Raw genomic sequence first — 19,881 nt, forward strand, 5'->3', positions numbered from 1 at the left:
ATAAACTCCTTGCAGAACTTCTACATTTGCATATAAAAACCCTTAAGAATTCTTAGAATTAGAGGATTCAGCACGCTCTTTACCTTCTATATAATACCTAGTATTTGATCAGTATTCCTAGCTAGTACGGTATCCAAAGGGCATCATACAATTATTATATTATAATCTCATTTATATATTTTATAAATAGTTTTACTGTTTTTCAATAGGTTATAAGCACTTTTCTTTACCTTATTTAAATTTTTAATATTTCTTAATAAACTCGCCTTCATGATGAAATAGTTATTCAGCAGCTGAAAGCGGCTACTCTTGACGCCGTTTTGCGACTCCTGCTAACGCCCGGCGGTTTTGGCGTCACTTGCAAGTATTCGCATGGTGTGTGCTATCGAGGTGGTTGCTATTGGTGGATATGAATTGGATGACTGATCGATATAAAAATGAATGAATATTGAAAGTCTTGCTCTTCTAAGTACAATCTGTATAGAGCTTAAGTATCTGGCCAGAGGCCTTATTAGAGCCCTAAGAAGAGCGATAGTGTAGATCAACTGAATGAGGACGGCGATGTCCGATTGGCCTTAACTGAGTAATCCAAGTCCACCTCGGTTGACACATGGCTGGTCTCTGCCAAGAAGGGATGTTTTATTTAGTTATGCAGTCCAAAGGCTGTACACACACCCTTCTAACACTAGCGTTGTTGCCGTTAACGCGGCTTTTAAGCTAACTTAGTTAACATCCCTGCAACACCCTCCTGGCAACCTATTTTGTCTGCAAACTCGAGATAAGCGAAATTGCATTAGAAATTCTGATAAGCCTGATCTCACCACGAGCTAATCAAGTCGAGGCATTCGCTCAGCCTCACGGACGCCCCAGCTTTGCCCGGACAAGGTCCACGACCCACGCTAGTTGGTCGGTCTTCCCTGATCATGGTGCCTGATCCCCTGACGCCCACGCATCATGCTGCGCTGCCTGAGGGGCTAGTTCTCCTTGTCGTCCAGACCAGACCTTAGTTTCCCGAGAGAGCCAAAAATGGCTCCTGGCCAACGCTTGTTCATGCGCTCGCCGATTGGCTGTGGCCGACTGGGCAAGTGCCCTGCCACTCTTGGCTGGATGGTAGGTTGTAGCACTGTTAGGAGAGGCAGTCTCCATGGTCACCTGATTAAATTCTACTGTATTATGGTATCTTTGTGTCTGTGCCTTGAGTGAGTTATTCCTATGCTTATGATTCTTTTTAGTATGTCATCCCTTCCGGGATTTATATAATAGTGCTATTTTGAAGCTTAGAACATTTTGTCAAGGTTTGTCGCCAATCGAAATACAGCCTTGCATGGCTTTATAATTCAGCCTAGTCTTGCTTACCCCCCTATCTTTTCCTTTAAACATATCTCTGTCCGCAGTTAGCCATTCAGTTTCTCTTTCTCATCTTCTCTTTCTCATCTTCTCTTTATCATCTTCTCGTCTCCTTGAGTATACGGACTACGACCCCTCCACAATGGTTGATGCATTTACTGTGGCTACTGGCGCAGTAGGCGTCATATCTCTCGGCCTTTCAGTCTGTCAGGGCTTACTGGCTTATTATGGGCCGTTTAAGACATTCCATGAACAAATCAGCGACATTGAATCTCGAATAACAGCATTAGAGGGAATATTGAAGGTATTACAAAGGATCGTCAATGAGGGCTTTGCGCAATTTGGCCATTCAACAGCTCAATCCACGACAGTCGCATTTGACTTTATTTGGTCCTGTCAAGACAGGCTAAACAGACTCCAAATTATTTTGCAAAAGTGTACTCAAACAAATGGTTTCAACATTTGTGCTGGAGTCAGCCGTCAAGTTAATCGATTATTATACCCTTTCAGGCGGGAGACTCTAATGGCACTCATGGAGTCATTAGACTCGCTGCAGGCAACCCTCAATACTTCCCTCCAAATGCTAACCATGTGAGTGGACAGTGGAAAACAAAAATTCTGTTCTTGGAGTGCTTTCGATTGACAGGATTGGAATGTAGTTCTATGATCACCAGCAACCAGAGGCAGATCAATTTGATGGTCACGAGCTTCACATCAAGCGCGTCGAATACAAGACAGATATTAGAAGCCGCAAATCGCCTGGATCAGAGCAGTGTTGGCATTGATAACAGATTAAAAATGCTTGAGCGGCAGCTGAACCAGGTAGTACAAAAATTACTCTACCCAGAAGACCCTTACTATGATTAGAGAAATGCTAACTGCTTGCGTTTCAGGAAATGAGTATTTGTGGCTTTCGTCCCAGTCGAACTCTAAGAGCAGCCTTGCTAAGAACAGCGTCTGCTACACAGCAAGAAGAAAATAACGACACAGTCAGCCCCAGGGCTCCCCCAAACAGGAGGACCTGGAACAGATACGCGTGTCCCTATTGCAGTCGATCCAACTTTTTGCCATGGGAAATTTCGGTGGCGGCTAGTCAACACGTCTGCCCATTGTACAAGAACAACCAGACAATTGTTTTGTTCTCTAAACAATGGATCATCAGCAACAAAATCTTCAAGCTCTCAATTTTAGCATCACTCACTATCCAAAAAGGAGCTGAAGGCTTTTCCATTTCCCCAAATCTTCAGTTTCGGCCAATCGTACCAAGCGATTCACCCGTATTCCGTCTTCTCTGGGAGACAGAGAAAAATTTAAAGTCACGAATGGCCGGCACCGAGATAGAACGCACCCAGAAGAAGCTACTGAGACTATTTATGGAAGGGGAAGGGGCCCACCTGGGTACCTTACCAGACGGCAATACAATCTTGCATGTGAGTTTCTGCCACGGGCTAAATCGGGGATGAACTGTCTTTCATCTGGTTGGTCTATAGATGGACTTCAACTTTTTTCTGACTAATGAACCAGGTAATAACTGGTTGGCAAGTATATAGCCATCTTTGGGATGATAACTCGTGGTTGATTTGGCGTGCTTTGATCAATGCCATGCTACAGGCGGGCCAATCACCCAACCAAGTCAACGATGATGGGAAAACTCCAGCAGACTTAATGGTCCGTCATTATGACAATCGCTGTCAGCAGCAAGCTACTCTCGAAATTTGTTCTGACTTGCTGAACTCTGGAGGCTATATGACCCACCGTGCTCTTGACTGGAGGCATCAGCCTAACTTGTTTCTTATAGAGTACTATATGAGGAGATGCGACCTTCGTTGGAATGATACTCTTTGGCGAGATTACAGCATCCCACTTATATGGAATCTTCGCGATAAAAAAGAGCTCCAAGGTAGCCATTTCAGCATAAGAGAAGCCTAACGAAGCTAATATCTCTCAGATATTGATCTTCCGGAAGAACTACAGCCTCTTATATATAGGTCAAGGGATCAGTTACTGTCACTGCTGGAAAAGGGCGTTGACTTTCAGACTTGGGTGGAATCTTATACCCAATGGCCACCCGGCCTCGCTTTACTCCTGCAGTATGGCCATACACCGACTGAGACATGTGTTGTACGAGCATGCGAAGCAGACTGTGAAGAAAGCCTCCAACTCTTGATTAGCACCGGTGGTTTTGCACTCGGACCCTCAGCGCTGGAAGTTGCTGCAAAACAGCATAATATAGCTATTTCGAAATTAGTAGTGCAAGCACTTGCTGGCCGCAGAAGGCAGCTGCGAGTCTTAGCGGACAGTTACTTGCCAGATGAGGTGAACTCTCGTCTAGATATCGGGTCAGATTGTCTTTTGGACGCACAAGCCTACGACATCTATCAGCTCCTAAAAAAAAAACTTGTTGGTATTGATGATCTGGAGATGGATTATGAATGGTCTGTCTATGACTGCATCGGGGCCAACTTAGACTTGGCAGATCTACTTTGGGATACCGGCTTCCGGCATGTGGATAGAGAGAACAAGAACTGCAGGACCTGCCTCATGAATTTATGGTCGACCACGCCGCCCTGCAGCCTCAACACCTTTCTGATGAAAGCAGATTGGTTTATCACAAAAGGTGCTGACCTTAACCGTCGGAAGTCGGGCTCTTCCACCACCGCTCTACATTGCCTGGCATATGACGTAGGCGGGATTTTGCGTTCAATGCAAGGATCTTCGCATGCGGTTTCTGAATTGCATCAACTGAGCACGGAATCCAAGGACCTAATGCGCAGGATTTTGGTCGATAGTATCTGTGATGATTGCTGTTGTCCTTGCTCTTTGGATGGATGCTCTGGGCTTACAAGACTTCTAGATGGGTTTTTTCGAGGGCTTTTTCCAACACGGACCGAGGGATGTATGAAGAATCTTCTACCGATCCTTGAGACTGTGCTGAAAACCATCACGCCGTTACTAGAGCCAGTTTCCCAGGAACGCCTTGCTCCTTGTGTCCTCCGCATTATTGCGTGTCAAGCACTGGAGGTAACCCACACATGCGTGCATGAAAGATTTCGGGATAGAGAGATCTGCCCAGAGGAGATATACGAAATTCAAGATGAGGAGAAAGACCTTATATCAACGCTTGGGCAACTTTTGGACGAGTTCCTCCCGCCAAGGACAACCCTACTCTTCCCAGATTCGTTGGCGACGTGGTGGACTCATGTTAATAATGCCATCTCGTTACACGGTGCGCTCAGTGAGGAGGAAATCAGCAAAATCCTTGACGCTGGGGTGGTTTTACACAGATAAGAATAATGCTTCGAGTTTGCCTCGGGCTTAGCACTTTTCCAGAAGACAGGTGTTAGCTGTCAAAAGGCCTACATTAGCATCTCAAGATGGACTGATACTTGAATGGCAGTTGAGGCATGACACATGGCGTGCATGTTGATTAGCTGTGACGAACTGGTGTCGAGTGTCTTGGCAGGGAGAAATGATCTACTTTTACACTTCTGCGGTAAACCATAAGACCCGATGCCGTTGCCTTGCGCCAACCTAAAAAGCTGTCCCGATCTCGCACAGCACTCCGAAGCGGCGGGTTGTCGGGGGGGCAATTCACGTCCGCGCCATGCTTCACCAGCACCTGCAGCATCTCCGCGAAGCACTCCTCCGACTGGTACATCCACCACTTTCCCGTGACAGTCGCAACCGCAACCCCGACTGCCGTGCGATCCCTCGCCACCACCTTATTCGGGTCCGCGCCGTGCTCCAGCAGAAACCGCACGGTCTCCAACCGATGGTCCGCCACCGCGATCTCGAGACGGGTCCCGCGCTCCTGTGATGTATCGCCCTCGTCGACGTGCACGCGCGCCGGGCCCGGACTGTACGCGCCTGCGCCTCCGTACCGCAGGAACGCCGCAGCAAGGTCGAACTGCCCCATCAGCACGACGAATTGGAACAGCGAGCCGTTGTAGGGTTCGACGGGGTACTTGGTGACGTAGTGGTCGTTCAGCGCGGGTTTGCGCCGGCTTGCAGGAGTTTCAGCGCCATTTCGTGGCGGTGGTTGAGGACCGCGAATTCGAGGGCCGTGAGGCCGTGCGAGTCGGTCTCTTCCATGTCTATGGGGGCGCCGCGTTTGATGGCTGCGATTGTGGCGTTGAATTCGACGTGGTTGTCGCAGACGATGGCGGTGGTGAGGTCTCCGGATGTGAAGGTCCGGGTTGCGAGGGTGTAGCTGGGGGGTTCTTCGGTGGGGGTGCCGTCTTCGTAGCGGGGGAGGGAGTCGGTTGACCTGGAGTCGGGCATTTTGGTGGTTTGTGCTTTGTGTTGTGTGTAGGAGTGGTTGGTGAGTATGATAGGTATGGTAGGGTAGTGATGTTGGGTAACTGGTCCTAGATGATCGTAAGCGATGTTGAAGTCAAGGTCGCAGGTCCACATCGGTTTAGGCTGGTGGTGGACACGGACTTTATACCTCTGTTCAAGGTGTTCCTTTCTAAGTGAAAAGATCTGGTTAAACATTGGGCTCATGGTGAATAATATCAGATGTCTTTCACATTCCCCTTGGCTCGGACGGCTCACGGTTTTTGTCATTCGTTGCTCAAGCAGCTGCTCATTCACAGGAGATAATGATCCGTTAAACATCTCATTATTCCTAGCTTTCTTTCATGTGCAAAGTTCCTTTGACGCGCAGCTTTAACTCGTCACGGTGATAAAAGAAGATAGGCTGTGGTCGTCTTTATCTAGCCCCCATGCCCGGGTACGATACAGTGGCCTGATAAAGAGCAGACAGGCACGAAGATCTCGCCATAGTCAAGACCAGAGCACTGAAGTACAAGTGGAAGAAAGGCACATGTATATTTCCATGGTTCCTTGATACATAATGGTCCTTTTACGCATAAGTGTTTCAGGTTCTCAAAACGCACTGTGTAAGTTAAACAGCCTGTGTTTGTAACATAGGCCTCTCATTGCATTGGATAATGTGGATAGATACGTGCTACCTAGCTTCGTGAACGTCTTATATTCAATGCAGCATACATGGCGTGGTTATCTACAAGAAATAAACCCTGACAGCAACCCTGAGATCAGATCAGCCCTGAACCCGCCAAATCCAATAATTCAAATATCCCTTTGCAACCATATTGCCCACTTCATCAGCCACACCCTTCAACCGCCGCAAATCGTCTTTTAGATCCCAGTGTGCGCCGGTCTCAGGCCACTCGCGAATCAATGCATGAAGAATGGTATTCCCCGTGAAGCCCTTACCCCAGATCCCCTTTTCTATCGCCAGGTAATGAGATTCCTGATCCAACCACCCCTTCCCCTTGTTCCAGTAAAACCGGAGCAAATTTGACCTGACGCTTCCGGATCAACATCGCCAACGGCCGCCCCTTATTCAGATCAATTTCAGGACTCTGCTCCAGAGTCTGCGTCGCAATCAGGTACGCCTCCGCCCTAATCGCGTCCGTCAGCGCGGTGCCCGCATCCGGCAGCGTCCCGTAGTTAACATCCAGCGCCTCCAGCTTCAAAAGCGCAGCTATAGTCCGCGGTCTAGCCAAGCCTAAGGTGACGGCCGCCCGCCCGGATCGGCGGGTTATCAAGAGGCCTGTTCACGTCGACGCCAGCTTGGAGGAGGAAAGCCAAAGTCATCTTGGCAAGGAGGTCCACGGAGAACGCGCTCTCGCCGGCAGCGCGGATCGAGAAAAGCAGCCCCAGCGCCGTCTGATTGCCGTGGAAGAGCTGGTTGACGTCTGCGCCTAGCTTGAGTACCGACCACACCATGTCCTGGAGTTGGTCTTCGCCCCTGTAAAGCATGGCTGTTTCGAGCGGGAATGTGCCGCGCACGCTGGGATCGCCTGTGTTGATGTGCATTCCGCCCCGTTCGACGAGATGGTGTGTGATGGAGGAGTCGCCGTGGCGGATTGCGTAGTTGAGGAGGCTGCCGGTGTATTCGGGAAATAGGGATTGGGCGTCGATGGGGTGCAGGTGCGGGTTTGGATCTGGGTTTGCGCCGGCGTCTAGGAGGACCTTTGTGAGTTGGGGCGGCGGAGGAGGACGGCGAGTTCGAGGAGGGTCAAGCCGCTGGTGTTGCGGGCGTCGATGGCGACGGGGCTATGGTCGCTCTGGCGGGGCAGCGATTCGAACGTCTTGTACTGTTTGCTTTGATTGCGGCAAAGAGCGGGGCGTCGAGTGGATTTGCGGCGGCGTAGTGGGCTATCGGGCCTTGGGTGTTTAGGGGGGCGGGGAGCTCAATTCCCTTAGGCATTGTGCAGGTGGCTGTTCAGATTCGGAAATTAGTGACGTGAATACTGGAGATGGAGGAAGTAAGTGAAAGATCGGTGTAAAAGATGAACACAGTTGTTTCTATTAACGCTTGGATGTAAGATGTCCCTATATAGCCTTTCCGAGAAGTTCGGGAGCAATTTTGGAAGAGTCTGCCTGGTCATTCACTGCCCAGGTGCAAAAGTGAATGAGCTGCGGAGATGGAGTCAGGTACAAGCAGCGCCATTGTTAGACAAAAGGCCACCTGCACATGCATATTTGGACATCTCGCTCTGGCTTACTCTAGCCGAGTCCAAATAAGGGTTCATAGGAGCCGCCATTTACCAAACACCAGCCATGATCTTGAGTTTGCCTGTACCTAAGGATAAATGAACAGTCCAGACTTCAAAGCTCTCCATGCGCGATGGTTCGTCCCCTACAATCACTTGCTTTACTATAGCGTTTCATATTGAAGTATATACCATACCTTGTAGCATTCAATCTATAAGAAATATTTGTGTACTTTTGTCCCTCTGCGCTTGACCCTGTCCCGTATTGTAGAATTACTAATTGGGGTATCAGTAACGAACCCTAACTGGTTGTTGACTCGGAGCATTGATGTCCAAGAACTAACACCTGGGCTTGCGATGACGAGTACAAAGGGGCATCCTTAGGGCCTACCCCTTATTGAGTATATTAAGCATAAACATCAAGAGGTGAGCACTGTACGTAGGTCAAAGTGAAGAAGAACAAGAGGACGAGTTCTGTAAAATTTGCGCCAAATTTATGGTACATTCACTTATTCCTGGCTGTCCATACCTTTGTTACCGAACTCCTCTTATTATAACATAAATTCAACTCTCTTGCCCCCGTTCCTTCGAACCTTTCTACATCCACCATGCATTCTTCATTGCTACTCGCCATCATTGCAACTGTTGTCACTGTCACGGCACACACCACTCCTCCCCAAAATGGCTGCCCTTGGTGAACTCCCCAGTGCCCAAAATTCAAGTTTCTTCGATCCTGACCCAGCCCTGCTTGAGCGCCTTATCAACAACGGCGCTGATATCAACATGCTGCTGCCCACCAACCCGCCAACCACGCCCCTGGTGCACATAATATCCTGTTGCAACGACTTCTACAACCGGGACTTTCTAGTCGCTGTTCTTCTACGCCACGGTGTGGATATCAACCTACCCATCACTAACCCGCCCATCCGCGCGGTGATCACGCACCCCCAAGGCCAGGAAATTCCCGTCATCGCCGAGCTCCTGCTGGCGCGCCCTGCCCTCGATGTCAATTACACGGCTCTAGCTGCAGACCCGAATGCGGCGGAAGCAGACCGCTCTGCCACGGCCTTGACGGACGCCATCGAGAACGGAGCGCACTCTGTAGCCCTGATGCTGGTTCAGCGCCGGCCTGACCTCGACGTGAACAAGGGCTATCCGCTGGTTTCTGCGGTTAAGCGGGGGTCCAACGTAATCACCATGCCCACCCTCGGCGACCTCCACACAGACCTCATCCTCTCCATAACCGAGCACCTCCCAGCCTCCTCCATCAGCAATTTATCGCGAGCATGCAACGGCGCCTGGACGTTCCTAAACTCACGCCTGTACCACCGCTTCGCCAAAGAAGTGTACCTGTTCATCGCAAACACGGGCAGCGAGGCTACTCTCCAACGAGCTCTAGCCTACAGCACCCCCTTCACAAACGCCGAGCTGCTCTTCGCGCTGATATCCAAAGTCAACGAGCAGCACCGGCAGCACGGCATCCGGATCGCAGAACTCCTGCTATCCGCACAGGTTTCCGGGAATAACATCGGCATCGATCTCAACTGGACAAACTGGTACGGCCATACACTCCTCGAGAAAGCCGTCATCGAGAATATCCCCTCCCTCGTGAAGGTCCTGCTTGATGCCGGTGTTTACACGGGTCCTTTTGGATTCTTGCTCGAGGACGTCCAGCCGTTTGGATATGATGGCTCTTTACTCCGCTATGCCGCGTTCAAGGGGTACATCGACATCCTGCGCCTGCTGACCAACAGCAAACGCGCAGGCGATATCGACCAGGGCGCATCAACACCAAGCCTCACACCCCTCGCCAAAGCCATCGAGGGCGGCTCCCTCGACTGCGCCGAGCTCCTGCTGAAATCCGGCGCAGACCCAAATATCATCCTGCCCAACAACGAATCCCCCCTAAACATCGCATCCCGCACGACCTCCCTCGTAGGCCGGCACAACATTCGCACCGCAATGATGCAGCTCTTCCTCGCCCACAACGCCGACGCCGCAAGTCCCGCAAACAACCCGCCCCTGCGCTCTGCTATAAGAGCCGGACACCCCGAAGCCGTAGACGTCGTCCTGGCAAACCCAAAAACAGACGTAAATCACACCACCATGCCATCCGAACCTGCATCCTCCCTAACAGACGCAATCAAAGCCAAGAAGGGCTACCTCGCGCTATCCCTCCTCTCCCGCGCCACCGAGCTCGAGCTAGACGTAACCAAAGGCCACGCTCTAGCCCTCTCAATCCGGCACCAGAATGTACAGATCGCGCGCACAATTAGACAGACATACCGTCTAACACACGACGAATATATGCGCGGTCTAGCAGAAGCCATAACGGCACGAAAACTCGCCACCAACGCCATGATCTGAAGTATGACGGCGGAGATGGTGGCGCGGTGTGACGAGTGGGCTATGGCGAAAGAGGAACTCGAGAGGCTGTATGAGCATGCGATGCTCGTGAGGAGTCCGACGGCGAGGGTTTATCTGTGCAAGTGGATGGCGAAGAAGGGGATGTGTGTGTATATGCAGGCGGCGTGGCGGAGGGGGGATTATCAGGGGGGGAATCAGGCTTTACCATGTAGGGTCTTAGGTGCATGTACCTAGATACCTAGAGGGTGTGTTCTCGGGGAAGTGGGAATTGGTTGCATCTTGCATGTGTTATACATGTCTATAGACCGTATTGGACAGTCCAAGTACTCAACATGACGATTGTATACCCCAGCTCTATACCCACCGCTATGTAGGAAAGTACCATAGTTGTCTGGTACCAATTTCGCGCTGCGGTGCTTTGAACTCTTGATTGCCTGCCTGCCATTTTGTGTACTTGATGTTTCCTCTACGAGGGCCTTGCCTTTGCTGGGAGGGTATCATTGACTATTAGCTTCTCTACTGGAGAGTAGGTTCGCAGTACCATATCATCTGCCAGCCACCAAACCCATTTGAATGGCAAGTACCATACCCTGCCAGGCTACTCTAATCTCTACTCAAACTATAGCGTAAGCAGCATGATAATAGCCCAGATCGCAAGCACTAATGCTCAGCCCCAGCTGCACAAGGAACTCGAAGTCCGTCCTCTTGGAAAATAGTGAATTACTACCTTCACCTTCACGGCCAACCAGCCTTATTAAGTGCTAGCAGCAGGAATTTTACTAGGACTAGAGTTATGTTGGTAAACTAGCTTATATAAGGCTTAGTATAAGTTGATTAACAAGGTAGTATTGACTGTTTACTACTACTAAGCTTAGGAATAGCCAGTAGACCGTGAAACAAGTACCTAAGGGCGAAGAAGACAGGGACTCCCAAAAGAGCTGCCAAAGAATAAGATACCGGTATGGGTTCATCATACCAGTTCGACCTGGGCAACGGCTCAATCGCCTGCTTTCTAGACTCCTCAACAGCCCGCTTTCTAAACGCCTCATCCAACTTGCCAGTGTCCAAAAAGGCTTGGATCGCGTCTGTCCCGTGACCTCTGTGGGCAAACCTCCACCGAATCGCACAGTCAATGGCCGGATTGGAGGCTGGCAGCATTGGATCGGCGCCGTACCGCAGAAGGAGCTTGATCAGGCGGATGCGGACTTCTAGCTCGGGGTATGAGGAGTAGTAGTAGTAGTAGTAGTAGTAGTAGTAGTATCTGTCGAGTGCCAGATGCAAGGCTGTCTTGTTGTGGCGGAGGATGGTGTTGGGGTCTACGCCACCCTCAAGGAGACGCTCAGTATCTCTTTCGGACTCGTAGGTGATCGTGTAGGTGAGGGCCGTCGGCCTTGAATTGTGAGCTAGGCGAGTGAGATCCACGCGGCCGCTGTTGATGAGGTGCTTTAGGACATTGGAGAAGCGTCTCCGGGCGGCTATGCACGCTAGTGGGCCTTCGTCGTTATTTGTCCTCGTGTTCTTTCTAGTCATGTATGGCTCGGTGTCTGCGCCTACATCAAGGAGGTGCTTCACGATGGGGCCGCGGCCTTTGCGAACTGCGACTTCGAGAGCGGTGAGTTTCTTGTGGTTCGTTGCTTCGATGTTGACGCCCGGAGTTGCGAGGAGGATCTTGACGATCGGGTAGTGGGCGTGCTCGATGGCAGTGAACATGGGTCTGGTCTTGCGCAGGGGAGTGGTGTGGTAGCTCAGGGCGCGTTGGAGGGCTCGCTTGTTTCCGGTTCTCGCGGCCCAGTCAAGCGCTTTATTGATGTGTCGGCGGTAGAGTTCTGGATTTAGAAGGTTGTAGAGGTCACGACAGGTCCGGGCAAGTCTGCTTCTTGTGCTGTGGGAACGGCTCAGTTTAGCGATGAGCAGGATATGCTCGGGCAGGAGGTCGCCGAGGCTGGTGGCTTGTGTTGGCAAGTCCATGTTAACGCTCATCTCTCTTCAACGTTGTGGGTGTCTGAGGTGAGTGTTCGTGGGATTCTGGCTTATTTATATTTCCATTCTGAGGAGTTCTGGGGTCAAGATCCCATGGTTCGTTTGCAGGTGAATGCAGCAAGACAAACAAAGTTAATGAAGCTTTGCAACGGAGCCAACGATCGACGCTATCTCTGACATTAGCAAACTGTCATCGTTGCGACAGACTCCGGTCATTTTCAAGTGGCCCTTGTCAACCAATCAATATATAGGCATGTCTAGGGGATGAACGTCTTTGACGGGTTGCCAAGTTGCCAAGTTGGACTATGGTCTTGCAGAAGTATGTTCCAACTTCGGGACAAGAGACGTCGTGACCGATTCGCTAATGTTGGTGTTTGCGAGGAAAGATCCGATCCCAGTCCATGTCATCTTTCCTAATCAGAAAAGAAACCGGTATCGCGTCGAACCTGCTTTCTGATTAGGCAAACGAAGAGGAGTAGACAAGGTATCCCCACCCAGCAATCGTGCCCAGGCACAACAAAGAAAAAGGCGCATCACAGACCACTTACAGCAAACGAGCTACATGACGAAGGCGAAGACAGGAGAATTGAAGCAACACCAGGCATGGGTATTCAACTAGAAAACCGCCAAGTCTAAACATAGTCTTGCAAGTTACAAACATGCTAAAACATTTCGCTCTAAGTAACCGAAAGAAAGAGAGAAAACGCCACAAAGATGAGAGGGATATCGTGACACTCTCCAGCTTGCTCAAAATATCAGCTCTAAATGCAGTCGGGAAAGCCGCTTAGTCCAACATCTTGTTCATGAACTGATGCGCCAGCTCGACACCCGCGAAGGTAGCAGCGTTGGCGGGAACAGCACGCGCCAAGGCCGGGCCGAACCCAGGGAAGAACGCCTTCAAGCCGCCAGCAGCGTAGACGGTGCGGATGGTGCCGCCGATCGTGGGCTTCCCGGGCGCACTTTGCAGACGCGACTTGATGGTGTCGACGGGGAATACGGGAATCCACATGGCGATACCGGCGGCACCACCGGCAGCCAGAACAGCGGGTAACGAAAGATCACCGGTAACGTTGCCGTTGGCGTCCTTGGGCGTCAGCGAGCGCTTGATGTATTCGTACGCGGCGAAGTAGGCGGCGGAACCAGGACCATCACGAGCCAGCGTCATAGCGCTTCCGCGGAACACACTCCGGATTCCTCCCTCCTTGTATAATTGTCGGACGACGTCGACACCGCCGGAGTACTTGGGCTTCTGACCGGGAGGAGGTGGATTCTGGCCCTGTATCTGAAGGAGAACTTTTACGCGCTCGAAGGGCGCGGTAATGAGGGTCATGGGAATCGCGGAGAAGAAACCGGCGGCAGAGATTTGGCCAATAGTGTATTGAGGGGTTTTGTTCTTGACTTCGACTTCGGAGAGGCTGCTAACGAGGGTCTTTCCAAGATCGTAACCCCAGAAGCTGACGGCGACTATATTCGGACCATTAGCTAGGTCTAGACTGGTAAGATGAACGAGTGACTTACACATTGGCGTGACGCCGACCAGCGGAGCAGAAACACCGGCATACAGACCCTGCAATTGTCAATTTTACACTTCCAACAGTTATCCACTTAACTTACCCTCACAAGACCCTCTCGAGCAACAGTCTTCTTGACGACATCGATCGCACCGGAGTAGACACCCTGAGCGGCCGTCTGCATTCGCACCTTGACGAGATCGAAGGGGTGGCCGACAACAACCGCGCAAACACCTCCAACACCGCCAGCAGCGAAGGAGCGAAGTTGAGCAGCGGTCTGGTTGACGGCCTTGGCCTCGACGGCCTTGACGGTCTCCTGGACGGTGTCGGAGGTGGGAGATTCGGCAGCGGACATGATGGCGCGGATGCGGAGGTGGCTGGGGCGGGGAGACGGTCGGGAGTTGCGGGTGAAGAGAGAGGAGAGGTTGAGGGATGGTGAGAGGTGGTAAGGGAGGAAGCAGGAGTGTTAAGTAGAGTCAGGGAATGTGTCCGAGGCGAAGAAGAGGGCGAAGAAGAAGGACTTGGAGGAAAAAGACCCCGGGCGTGCCAGAGTTGGTCGGCAGCCGGATCTGGGAACTGCACAAGACAGAGATGCCTCGGCTCGGCGCGGGGAAATGGATCTTCCGTCTCCGCTGCCACTGCCAGAACGATCCGCGGAGAGTGTGGGGAGCGTCATCAACGATAGTAACCGAGATGACCAGCCTGCCATCGGACTCTATGCTGCAATTGCATTTTTCTTGCGCGTTTTCATTGCTATTTCCTCCTGTTTCAGTGTATATACGTCTTCCATCAGCAGCGTATACTTCCAGTGGTACACCATCACCATGGATGAAATCTCGGATGAACGGAGGCTGCTGACATGGACCTGACGCCTCCACGCTGGTGCCACTGTGCCTTTGATCCGTTGCCAATAACCCAGAGGTTCATGCCCCCGGACGACGGGAATCTAATCCACCCCAGACTCTCCGCTTGCCCCATCTGACTTCGTGGCGGTCGCACTGTCGCCGTTCGTCTCCCTCCCTGTCGTACAATGCCAAGACAATCACATGCAGAGGACAAGTCGATTTGTTTATTGCGTTGAAGCTCCAGGCTATACAATTGATCAACTATATACAAACAGTGCGGTCTACGCCAAAATCCGACCTCTAACAATGTCCATGCTCGGGCACACCATCGGTTGGATACACCGCTACCATCAATTTATCATCAAGCCGTTTATTTGCAGGTACCCTGGCTGGCGTGGACATCTTGCTGTAGGAAAGTCAATCATCTCTTCTAGCTGAACAGGATCGGAGGACATACAATGCAGAGGCCGGACTGGCAGGTGCCCATCTTTCCATCCTTGGTGCAGGGAGCGCCGGCGGGGAGCTGAGAGAACGTTAGCACTACAGTTACCGAGCTGCGTCCGTTGGGACCAAAGCCGAAGTTAACTCGGCCCGGTTCGGTCAACTCACGGTATTTCCAGCAGCCATGGCGGTGCCGATGAGGGCAAGGGTGGCGATCCAAGAGAAGTTCATTTTGATGTCTGAGGATAGGTTACTGGGTAGGTTTGGTAAGAGGTGGTGTTGGGCAACAGATAAGGCAAGCGGATGATGCTGAGTTGAAAGCACCATCAGGTTTACGAGAAGCTCCTCATCTTTATACCATCGCCGACACCCTGATATGCAAGATCAGCGTTTCCTTCTCCATCCACTGGTCGAGCATGTGGCGCCCAAGTTACGCAAGTCTCCAATAGTCCTACCGACCGCGGAGATGATCTCCCCTCGCTAACCGGTTCCTGGCTTCAACGACCGGTCCATCGAGACAATCTTTGTAGGCTTCCGTAAACACGCCCATTCAGGCTTCAGCTCGCGGCAGCCTCGTGTTTGGTTCCCAACTTTGGGACGGGAAGTCTTAATTAGGTAGGTTCATGACGTTGTGAAATCTCCCAAAGGTATCAGGTTGGAAGCCCCCACCTTATCCAAATATAACCCGTAGGAATCCCAAACATTTAAGCACAGTCTCAGCCTCAGGGGCCAGATGCAAGCGTCTCCATGTTTGCTGCAACTACCGTTTGACCCCAACCTGCAGGGCAGCCCCATCCCGGCACGCCCGGAAGCTGCCCACTACCGTAAATAGTAAGGATCCAGGCACGCCGGCACCCAGCCCCATAGTCCCGTCCCTATGGTGATCGCCCTTGGCAGCTACCCCTGGCCCTAGTCCTGAGATTTTAAGGGACTTGTGTAATTATCACCGCTATAGTCTAGCCTTTAGATGAAAGTGGCGGTTGCGATGTCGCGATTCGCTCGAGACCAGACTATAGCAAGCCACAGTTGGATTATTTATCCTGCAACAAACAAACAGTAGTACGAACACGAGAGCCTCGGAGTCTAAACCTCCAGCTATCATTCTTAAAGTTCGCTGAAGGCTCAATGAGACGAGGTGTTCGTAGCCAAACACATGAATGTAACCAAATTTCGGATTTAGCTCAGGGTCAATCAGACCCAACTAAGAACTCCTTGTCCAACATCCCGTGCCATTGACAGCTTCTCCACAAACTATCCAGCTCCTCGCGCTGTGGGGGGTGGAGAAAAGAAGGATGAAAGGATGCTGCAAGGTTCATTATCTCGCGCTCTGTGGAGTACTACGTTTGTAACAAACATGTAATAAAGCAGTCTTGTCCACTAGCTGCCGGTCATTACTTATATATAAAGCTTCTTCAGGTTGTCGCGGGATACTTTATCCCTCAAAATATCTTTTCCAACAGAATGTGTTTTGGTTTTTTTGGGGTTAAGGTGGTTTGCATCAGGAGTGGGAAAATAGATATCGTTGACCCCAACCGAAGCACTCCCACAGATGAACTACAAGAAGGAATTTGCCCTTCAATAGGCCACTTAAAGTGCCAACGAGTAATTAAGAACATAAAAAACGGCCTGGACTGATAAGACACCTGCATGCCATATCGCTTCTAAAGATGTAGTCCTGCCGAGCACTGTGGGTGAGATGCATCCCTTGTCAGCTTGGGTGGGTCCTAGACCAGAGAGTTCGAACAAGGACTGAGGAAACAATTATATGACGCAACACCTACACGAGGGAAGAAAGTAAAGATCGTATGAGTTAATTATTATCGACAGTAAGAGTATTTACCAATGGCCATTAGTACAACATAACCCGTCATAACCTATACATTAGGGCCCAGTAGTCATCACCACCATACATCATTAACGTAAGAGGCATCTAGCCAGCATAAAAGCAAGGGCGTGTCGTCATTATCCATCATTTTACAGAACAAGGAAAGCCGCAAGACCCAGAGCACCGGCAGCGCCAGTGGGGAATGCGATGCGGGGAGCAGCACCGGTGGGAGCGTCAGTAGCGTCAGCAGATCCGTCGCTGGAGGTGGAAGTCTCGTTGTTGTTGTCACCGTCGGACGAGGTAGTAGAAGCCACGTTGCCGTCACTGTCGGTAGAAGTACTCGTAGAAGTGACCAGCGTAGTGGTGGTAGGCGAAGGAGAGCTGCTAGGCGACTGGACGTTGTTAGCGTAGGACTGACTTGAGAGTCAAGATAACTTACCTCAGTAGGAGAAGGAGATCCGGTGCTGGCGGGACCAGTGGTGGTGGAGGTGGTCTGGGTGGTGGTCGTCTCACCGTCGGCGCCAGTGGTAGTAGCAGCACCGATGACAGTTGTAGTGCCAGCGTCAACGAAGGTAGTAGTGTCATCGCCAATAACAGTTGAGGCAGTCGTGCTGTCATCATCTCCGATGATAGTGGAGGCGCCGCCGCCGCCAACAATGGTCGAAGCACCGTCACTGACAATAGTTGATGTGCTACCGCCATCACCGATGACGGTCGAGGTACCGTTGTCGCCAGTTACGACAGAGGAGGTAGCGGACGCAGTGCCCGTGGATGAGCTTGTTCCAGGAATGACCGCGGTGGAAGAAGGGCCAACAGTAACGGTCAATTCATTACCGGATGAGCCTAGATCATATCAGCGCAAGCTCAGTCGCAATGACTCGGAGACACGAACCTGGACACTCATCGAGGACAGCCTGAAGAACCTCAATGGCGTTGTCTTCGGGGCAGGCCTCCGCTGTGCAGTCGCGGATGCCGTATCGGTAGTTGGGAGTCCCGCAGAGACACTCGGTGTCGCCTTCGTCGCAACCAAGTTCACCAGCCTGAGCGAGCATATTGCTAAGACACATCGACTGGACGGATTAGCAGTGATCGGCAAGAAATTGAATCCAGAGACGTACGGCACAGTCGCTAACGGACATCTGGGCGCAGGCGACGCCGAGCGACGCGAGAACGGCCATGGGTAGAGCAGCGGACTTCATTGCGCGAAATGTGAGATTCGTAAGGTATGTGGAGGGTAAGAGTAACAGGATAACACAATTCGATGCCAAAAAGACGAGCCAGCAATGGTGGAGAGTGGACTTGAGGGTAAAGCGAGAATGATGGAGAGGAGAGAAAAAACAACGAGGTTGGGAGGAAGGGAAGAGCTGCCTTTAAAATCGGCAGCAGCACCAGCCAGCACTGGCCAGGATCACCAACGGCAGAGCTTGATCGTGCCTGCCACCAGTACCACGTCAGGCCCGGACTTTCTGGACGCCCTCATCTTTCTTTCCTTTTCCTGCTGGACCACGGACCGTGATTGGTAGGGTGGGAATAGCTTCAGCGTGCTGTTCAACGTGGCGGGGATCCACGGTACTGAGGTCATAGTAGAAAAACAAAGCTCCAGCAGGCTGGCACCCACCGAGTCGTTGCAGCAGATCCGATAGGGCAGCGAAATCATCTGAGATCCAAAATCAAGCTACCACAGTGCAGGCTAGGTGCAGCAATCGGCTGATGATCGCACTCTGATGAGTTAGCGGGGCCTTAGCGGACTCTGCCCGTCCTACCGAGCTACGTCACTCTCTCTCTTCGATGTCATCGTCTCTGCCCAATGCCTTGACGCTGCTGATTCTACCCTCTCGAGCAGTTCTCATCGCTACTCCTTGCCTACTAACTGGCCATCTGCAAGTCAGCAAGGTCGCATACATTCATTGTGTGCCCTTGACCGTGGACAAGTGCTGTCCAGCCCCATAGACGAGCGACTCTGACCGCCGATCGGGCGATCGAGCCCAGCCACAGCGACTCTCTGCCGGTGGCTGGATCTTCCCCGCTTAACTCGCACTATTGCCAGGCAACCACGGTTGTTTTTACCAATTTCTCGATATTTCTCGATCATCATCATCATCGACTGATTCAGTCTGGACTGCGAGCTTGCTTCTTCGTCATTGGCTAGATCTAATGCGACCGACGCTGCTCCTCTGACGACCGCTGCGATCGCTGTCTTCCCCTCGCAGGATCTCCCAGCCATCCCCAGCGCACCGAGCCTTATCTATCGCATCGCAGCAATTCTCTGAGTCTCTTGATCCCAGCCCCGATATTAATCCATTGCAGGAAATATGGGCCCCAAGATACTCGGTATTTCTCTGAGATATCCGCCGACGCGATCAGATAACCTACGGTCGCACAAGGTCTCTAGGAGTCTCACTCTGGGCCACGAACACATTACAATGTCGACCAACTTGGTCAACATATCCCGGATGGACCGTCTGCTGTACCCAACCTCGCCGAGCGGATTTTCAATTCGTTCGAACGGGTCGCGGCTTTCCTCGTAGAACGAGAGAGGCCACTTGCTGTCCCTGCAGGATACTCCAACTCCGCCTCTAGCGACGCATTAAACGGCAACTATGCAGTCTGCGGCAGCTCCGAATCGGGAAAGCGCACGACTGCTTGAGCCTTGGACCGGGTCCTGAATTTACGCGTGGAACAGAACAAGGGTATCTCGAGCTGGGTACACTTGGGGTAAAATCCTCAAAGACAATTGGCTTGATCAATTCAAAGGCCGGGATTATGCACGGCACATTTTTCGGCAGTCCTGGAACTGTCTTCACGTCGTGAGGAATCCTTGAAAGTCGAACTCTTGTCGCGATCCCCCGGAGTTTGCTGGAACGCGAAGCGCGCCGTCGTAGTCGAAAGGTTCGAGGAACTCCATCGGAACGCTGCCGACAGTCTAGATGAGACGCGGTTAGTGATGCGCCACCCGGTGAATGGCCCTTGCTCGTGATAGTGGCCGAATTTTGCGGAGGTTTACATCTTCTCCGAAGGAACCTCACTTGTCGCGTTGACGA

The 19,881-nt window shown here is 51.6% G+C and overlaps 7 protein-coding genes across 7 annotated transcripts; 2 read left to right on the forward strand and 5 right to left on the reverse strand.

Annotated features, from left to right (window-relative positions):
* Nucleotides 1–1,489: 1,489 nt before the first annotated feature.
* On the forward strand, nt 1,490–5,248 carry BDW74DRAFT_188501 (uncharacterized protein; the record flags this gene model as incomplete). Its single annotated transcript, XM_073731737.1, has 8 exons — nt 1,490–1,938; nt 2,007–2,169; nt 2,241–2,383; nt 2,441–2,777; nt 2,872–3,247; nt 3,296–4,071; nt 4,108–4,368; nt 4,411–5,248. The coding sequence occupies 8 exons, from the start codon at nt 1,490–1,492 to the stop codon at nt 4,633–4,635; spliced, it is 2,730 nt and encodes a 909-aa protein (XP_073587290.1). The 3' UTR covers nt 4,636–5,248.
* A 1,161-nt stretch (nt 5,249–6,409) lies between these two features.
* BDW74DRAFT_175248 (uncharacterized protein) lies at nt 6,410–7,585 on the reverse strand (the record flags this gene model as incomplete). The annotated part of the gene is made up of 4 exons (XM_073728278.1): nt 6,410–6,600; nt 6,680–6,842; nt 6,934–7,337; nt 7,474–7,585. The coding sequence occupies 4 exons, from the start codon at nt 7,583–7,585 to the stop codon at nt 6,410–6,412; spliced, it is 870 nt and encodes a 289-aa protein (XP_073587291.1).
* Nucleotides 7,586–8,552: 967 nt separating this feature from the next.
* Nucleotides 8,553–10,203, forward strand: BDW74DRAFT_175249 (ankyrin repeat-containing domain protein; the record flags this gene model as incomplete). The annotated part of the gene is made up of 2 exons (XM_073728279.1): nt 8,553–10,124; nt 10,195–10,203. The coding sequence occupies 2 exons, from the start codon at nt 8,553–8,555 to the stop codon at nt 10,201–10,203; spliced, it is 1,581 nt and encodes a 526-aa protein (XP_073587292.1).
* A 789-nt stretch (nt 10,204–10,992) lies between these two features.
* On the reverse strand, nt 10,993–12,206 carry BDW74DRAFT_175250 (ankyrin repeat domain-containing protein; the record flags this gene model as incomplete). The annotated part of the gene is made up of 2 exons (XM_073728280.1): nt 10,993–11,023; nt 11,215–12,206. The coding sequence occupies 2 exons, from the start codon at nt 12,204–12,206 to the stop codon at nt 10,993–10,995; spliced, it is 1,023 nt and encodes a 340-aa protein (XP_073587293.1).
* A 51-nt stretch (nt 12,207–12,257) lies between these two features.
* On the reverse strand, nt 12,258–14,256 carry BDW74DRAFT_147630 (carnitine:acyl carnitine antiporter). The gene is made up of 3 exons (XM_073723576.1): nt 13,833–14,256; nt 13,737–13,785; nt 12,258–13,682 (listed from the first exon to the last, which is right to left on the reverse strand). Exons 1-3 carry the CDS (start codon nt 14,082–14,084, stop codon nt 13,003–13,005), a joined length of 981 nt encoding a protein of 326 aa, XP_073587294.1. The 5' UTR covers nt 14,085–14,256; the 3' UTR covers nt 12,258–13,002.
* A 688-nt stretch (nt 14,257–14,944) lies between these two features.
* Nucleotides 14,945–15,246, reverse strand: BDW74DRAFT_175252 (uncharacterized protein; the record flags this gene model as incomplete). Its single annotated transcript, XM_073728281.1, has 3 exons — nt 14,945–14,980; nt 15,032–15,097; nt 15,184–15,246. 3 exons carry the CDS (start codon nt 15,244–15,246, stop codon nt 14,945–14,947), a joined length of 165 nt encoding a protein of 54 aa, XP_073587295.1.
* Nucleotides 15,247–16,810: 1,564 nt separating this feature from the next.
* Nucleotides 16,811–18,387, reverse strand: BDW74DRAFT_147633 (uncharacterized protein). Its single transcript, XM_073723577.1, has 4 exons — nt 17,959–18,387; nt 17,733–17,910; nt 17,280–17,683; nt 16,811–17,232 (listed from the first exon to the last, which is right to left on the reverse strand). Exons 1-4 carry the CDS (start codon nt 18,037–18,039, stop codon nt 16,990–16,992), a joined length of 906 nt encoding a protein of 301 aa, XP_073587296.1. The 5' UTR covers nt 18,040–18,387; the 3' UTR covers nt 16,811–16,989.
* Between the last annotated feature and the right edge of the window lie 1,494 nt (nt 18,388–19,881).

The sequence above is a fragment of the Aspergillus multicolor genome (assembly GCF_047715735.1).
Source record: "Aspergillus multicolor strain CBS 133.54 unplaced genomic scaffold BDW74scaffold_4, whole genome shotgun sequence".
In the NCBI taxonomy this organism is placed as follows: Eukaryota; Fungi; Ascomycota; class Eurotiomycetes; order Eurotiales; family Aspergillaceae; genus Aspergillus; species Aspergillus multicolor.

What these genes read in the sequence shown, in the direction of transcription:
- BDW74DRAFT_147630 (XM_073723576.1), bottom strand. Translation starts at nt 14,084, where the DNA reads ATGTCCGCTGCCGAATCTCCCACCTCCGACACCGTCCAGGAGACCGTC. An exon ending in CTCGAGAGGGTCTTGTGAGG is followed by an intron (nt 13,786 to 13,832) that starts GTAAGTTAAGTG and finishes TGACAATTGCAG; the next exon opens with GGTCTGTATGCCGGTGTTTC. An exon ending in GGTCGGCGTCACGCCAATGT is followed by an intron (nt 13,683 to 13,736) that starts GTAAGTCACTCG and finishes GTCCGAATATAG; the next exon opens with TCGCCGTCAGCTTCTGGGGT.
- BDW74DRAFT_147633 (XM_073723577.1), bottom strand. Translation starts at nt 18,039, where the DNA reads ATGAAGTCCGCTGCTCTACCCATGGCCGTTCTCGCGTCGCTCGGCGTC. An exon ending in TGTCCTCGATGAGTGTCCAG is followed by an intron (nt 17,684 to 17,732) that starts GTTCGTGTCTCC and finishes GATATGATCTAG; the next exon opens with GCTCATCCGGTAATGAATTG. An exon ending in GATCTCCTTCTCCTACTGAG is followed by an intron (nt 17,233 to 17,279) that starts GTAAGTTATCTT and finishes AACAACGTCCAG; the next exon opens with TCGCCTAGCAGCTCTCCTTC.